Source organism: Procambarus clarkii, unplaced genomic scaffold (assembly GCF_040958095.1).
Source record: "Procambarus clarkii isolate CNS0578487 unplaced genomic scaffold, FALCON_Pclarkii_2.0 HiC_scaffold_669, whole genome shotgun sequence".
NCBI classification, from domain to species: Eukaryota; Metazoa; Arthropoda; class Malacostraca; order Decapoda; family Cambaridae; genus Procambarus; species Procambarus clarkii.
The window spans coordinates 20,025-25,156 of record NW_027189702.1 but is presented as its reverse complement, the minus strand read 5'-3'; the positions used below and the strand labels follow the sequence as shown (position 1 = coordinate 25,156).

General features: G+C 34.0%; 1 protein-coding gene and 1 long non-coding RNA gene across 2 annotated transcripts; both read right to left on the bottom strand.

The window, feature by feature from the left end:
* Positions 1 to 889: 889 nt before the first annotated feature.
* LOC138361728 (uncharacterized) lies at positions 890 to 1,736 on the bottom strand. The gene is made up of 2 exons (XM_069320902.1): positions 1,557 to 1,736; positions 890 to 1,297 (listed from the first exon to the last, which is right to left on the bottom strand). Exons 1-2 carry the CDS (start codon positions 1,653 to 1,655, stop codon positions 1,073 to 1,075), a joined length of 324 nt encoding a protein of 107 aa, XP_069177003.1. The 5' UTR covers positions 1,656 to 1,736; the 3' UTR covers positions 890 to 1,072.
* Positions 1,737 to 2,338: 602 nt separating this feature from the next.
* On the bottom strand, positions 2,339 to 4,503 carry LOC138361729 (uncharacterized). Its single transcript, XR_011227140.1, has 4 exons — positions 4,080 to 4,503; positions 3,703 to 3,820; positions 3,376 to 3,467; positions 2,339 to 2,532 (listed from the first exon to the last, which is right to left on the bottom strand). It is a non-coding gene; the product is annotated as an uncharacterized lncRNA (long non-coding RNA).
* Between the last annotated feature and the right edge of the window lie 629 nt (positions 4,504 to 5,132).

Sequence of the window (5,132 nt, the reverse complement as noted above, 5' to 3'; positions counted from 1 at the left end):
TTTGAAACTGTGTATGGAGTCAGCCTCCACCACATCACTGCCTAATGCATTCCATCTATTAACTACTCTGACACTGAAAAAGTTCTTTCTAACATCCTAGTGGTTCATTTGGGTACTAAGTTTCCACCTGTGTCCCCTTGTTCGCCTACCACCCGTGTTAAACAGTTTATCTTTATGTACCCTATCAATTGCATTTCTCGCAGCCTGTCCTCGTAACTCATGCCTCTTAGTCCTGGGACTAGCCTATTGGCATACCACTAAACTTTTTCAAGCTTCGTCTTGTGCTTTTTTTTTTTTTGAGATATATACAAGAGTTGTTATATTCTTGTACAGCCTAGTACTAAGTATATGGTGTTTGGCTAGATAAGAGTAAAACTGCTTGTAGATTAGTTTTTCAAAAAATGTTGACAAGTTAGGCAGGATTGATATAGGTCTGTAGTTGTTAACATCTGTGAGATCACCACATTTGTGTACAGGGGTAACTCGCTTTTTTTAGGATAACTGGAAAGGTTTGGAGTTCAAGTGACCTGTTGAAGAGCATGAGAATTCTTTGGAGACAATTCCTAACCTATACTTCTTCTCAAGGTCATGTTTTTTATTAATGGGTTTAAGTATTCCCTTTGTAAGCAAGGGATTGTTAAGCCTTTTGGTTATGCTTACAAAAAAGTCACAGGACAGACATTATCAGCAGCAGTTATAAAATTGTCAATAGCAGTTTCATTGTGCAGCCTAAAACTTAACTCCCTTGACTCTAGAGGTATATATATTAGGTTTAGGTTAGGTTTTTTTAATTAAACCAGCCAGGATGAGTGAAGCCATGAAGGGCGTTTTTATTAATTAAAACACCCAAATGTTGGGTGCTTCAGGTGTTGTTCCTCTTGGATGATCTTGTACCTCTCTGTCTCACACCTGTAAGAATGAGTGATATGGTTAAGGGGGAAACAAAGTGCAGGCAAGGCAATGGAGGCCAGTAGTAATCTTAGGGCTAGGATAATTAGAAATTAGAGAAATTAAGTAAGAGAAATTAGCAAGAGAAATCAGGTAAAATTTATTATACTTAACTTTTGTATCATCAGTTTAGTAGTAAATCTTCATCTTCATCATCATCATCTTCACTGTCACAAAGCTCCTGGTAGGGCTCGGAAACATCAACATCCTCTTCCTGGTATCCAAATAAACGCTTTGCATCACTCAGCTTGTCAGAACACAACTTTTGCCCTTGCTTCAAAAGAGCCAAGATTCCACTCTTATTTTTGGTTGATAGGTGCTTCTCTTCAATAGTGTACTTCTTAGGATCCTGTAATATATAGACTATTTAATGGGGTTTAAGACATTTACAAATTTCCCTGAAAATACTAAAGAAATTAGAATAAATAAATAAAGTTTTCGGTAAAAGTTCAAATATATGTAAAACACACCAGTACAGTATATGAAAACCATGGAATTGTCTACCTGTCAAAGTTGTAAATAGCAAGACTTTACTCAAGTATAAAATTCTGCTGGATAAATGTTTATGAAGAACTGAATTGCAACACACATTTAGGCTGTTAGCTTACCTTGCTTAGATATGAAGGAAAAATTCCACATAACAACTCTTCAGTATGTTTGGTTAAAATCTCTCTCTTATTCTTGTAATATGCGAGATAATGCAGCATTTCTTGAACAGTGTGTTGTTGCTCTTCTCTGGATCTCTTCTGAAGCTCCACATCTTCTACTGCCTTCTGTTTTTGAGCAAGGGACACTAATAAAAGAGGAAAATTATATTTACTGCAAGTGAACTACAACTCAATTTAATGTAATTACAGTTTAGGTACTTGCATTATACATACTATACATAGTTTATTGTGCAGTATCAACCTGATAAAAACCTACGGATTATGATACTGCACCTTTTTACAAACAGTAGTGATGATATTTTACTTCAAAAATAAGTAAAGCTTATCCATTATGCATGCTAAATGTTAGTTATCTTGATAAGGCCGAATTGTAACCCCTGATAAAATGAGATGTAGTTACATACCATTTTGGCTATGATGAGGCAATAAATTGTGCCATGGCAGGATACCTTCTATTGCATCCTTTTCACTGAGAATTTCAGAGTTTTCACTATTGTAGATTTTTATGAAGCCTTGAAGCTTTTTCCTATCACACTCATTTCTGTGCCGGAGTGAAGAGCGCATTTTACTGGATGCTGCAAATAAAGTATTTTGGCTGAAAGTTTTAAAGTTGTTAAAAAAATTTCCTCATCATTTACCTACATAGAAATTATAGACAAGAGCTAAATAGAAATTGCTTCAGAGTTAACAAAGAAATAGTAAGCCTACCTGCATCAGTGGCAATCAGATTTTTGCGATGCCTGATAGAGTCTGCAACTGCCTCGATAGAATATTTTATGTTCTTCGAGGTTGTTCCAGTGTTTAACTCTAACTCCTTACAAATCATTTGTAGGTCAGATCGCCATTCTTGAATCAATGACTTTTGAACATCAAGTTTGTCGATCTCATTTGAAACTGTTATTTCCGTCTCTCTGGCCTATTTGAAAATATAATAAATTTAATGAACAAATCACATTAACCGTGATGAGTGGTTCGAACCTATGGGCTTGGCATTCCCAGATGCTTGCTGTAGTTGAATGCGCCACAACATGGTCAAAAGAATTGCAACCTAGGGTACTAATGAACCCACAATTCAATTTTTGTTAATTATGCACCCCCATACCCATTCCATGGGCGGTTGTGCATGCAGTTTCCCATGTACTTGGTCTGTGTCCTCCAGTAGTTTTACCTCTGATGGCCCTTTCAATACACATAGAATTCATATTATTGTGATATATCAATACATGGAGAAAGACATTGAAATGGGGGCATCAAAGGCAGAACTACTGAATGACAGAGACCGAGTTCATGGGGGAATTGTGTGAAACCTGGTTTGGCTTCAGTGGAAGCCTTGGGATCCTTGTGGGTGCAGTAGTACTCCAAGTTGCAATTCATCTGACCATGTCGTGGCGTAGTGAACTAGAGCATGCATCTGAGAGCACTCAGTGCATGGGGTTCAAACCCTCATCACAGTTCCCGTGATATATCACGATACTGTGATTTCTCTGTGAACACATTTGATATATCTCGGAATCATACATTTAGGTTAATTAAATACTATATACTTTATACAAATTAACCTTATTGATATATTGAAAAAGTTCAAGCAGTTAATTCAAGGAAATGGTCGCTAATTTATAATGGAAAATATATGTAGTACATGATCTGAACACATAACTAACCTATAAATGCATTATAATACCTTTCACATATAAATGCATTATAATAATTTTCAAAATAAATACAAATAAATAAAATAAATATATATTATTTTTAGTACCTTTCTGAGTCGAGTAACTAATGCACGAGCCAGTCCATCAATTTTTCGATGGTTCCAAAAGACTGCACCCTCTGTGAGTTCTTCTGTTCTTTCTGAGAAAAATATTTATAGCAATGAACATCTTGAAGAGCATAGATTAATAACAGTTTCATAACATACCTTTACTCACCACGACCAACTCAAGTTTGACCAATATGTTTTCATTCTTTTATTGATTATTTGAGGGAGTTGATACTTATTGAATACTGAATACAAATCGCATTATACTGATTACAGGGCAGGTAAAATAATAAAAAACTTGATCAGATGAACCATATAAACAAATACCAGCTTTCAGCATGTTTTTAGTTGTAGAGTTGTATCATGAGAGGTATGCAAACACTTGCTCTGCCTCTTCCCCTAAAGTCATGCCACTTCCTTCTTCCCACCGCCCTCCATACAATACCTTTAACATAAAAGTATACAGTAAAAAAAAATTCAAATTATTGTACAAAAATTAAAAGCCTCCTACTATATTAAATGATACGTATATCATTAATCTTAAACAATCAGAAATCTTAAATTTTTTTACACAAACTGTACTTATTATATTTAATGTAATGTATACATTACATTAAATTTAATTAGTATACATAAATGTATACATTAGTATACATAAATGTATACATTAGTATACATAAATGTAATGTTATATTTTTATTTACCTGACAATACCAAGGATGTCCTTTTGCATGTAGGACTCCTAAAAATGGCTTTGCTTGACCAATGTGAAAATGTGATTGTTTCTGAGCCACAGTTAAGGCCCATGGCCAATATTTGCAAATTATGTCTTGACAAATAAACTTTACGTATTTGAAATACATAATTTGCAAATAGTGGGCATAACTGTACAGCTCTCCTTGATACATATTCAAGGTGTGGAGGATAATACCATGTCGACAGGAGGCCATGCTGATTCCTGTTTCATCCAAACTTTGGAATGAAAGAGGCTTATTTTGAGCAGCTTTCCATGTAGACACTCCACACGTGTGCTTACTCTGTTAAACAAAAATATTTATAGTAACTAAATAACCAGTTGGTGAGCATGATTATAATTATGTAGGACGGGTAGAAGGTAGAGATTATTTTGCGCGATAGGCATTGTTGTTGCACATAAGAATTTCTATGGGTTATATTTCCTTATTCAATATATATAAACTATAATGAAAAAATACAAAAATGGCCACCATATGTTATAGTCGCCAAACAGTTATTAGGTAAAATTGAAGGTTTCTCAATATATAATAAAACTCACCTTAGTTTTCAAGCTCTGAATAGTGCCAACATGAGCTTGAACATCTTCATCTTTGCTGAAGATACTATCAGAATAATAGGGGTTTCTGATACCTCTGCAATGATAATTCAGAAATAATTATTTATTGTCTGTAACCACTATAATATTAAACAATGGGTAATGGGGTATCAAAAAATGTTTTATATGAAGAATTCTGATGCACTGCTAAATTTTACATAAAACAAAAATTTACATGGTGTTAGATAAATAAAATGATGATATGGATGCAATTGAAAGGCAAACTATAAAGACATACTCAGTTAAAAAAAATGTCATATGACAATGTATATTTATATGTGCATACTTTATTTATAAGAACATTATTTTGAAGACAATATAATTCATTATAATATAGTGTGTGTAGAGAACAAAAGAATACTATACATTAAGTATCTGTAAAGCACATTTTATTACCTCCCAACTT

Excerpts from the sequence above, each read along its gene's own strand:
- LOC138361728 (XM_069320902.1), bottom strand. The coding sequence starts at position 1,655 with ATGCTGCATTATCTCGCATATTACAAGAATAAGAGAGAGATTTTAACC. Across the intron at positions 1,298-1,556 it reads TTCCTTCATATCTAAGCAAG|GATCCTAAGAAGTACACTAT; the intron begins GTAAGCTAACAG and ends TATATATTACAG.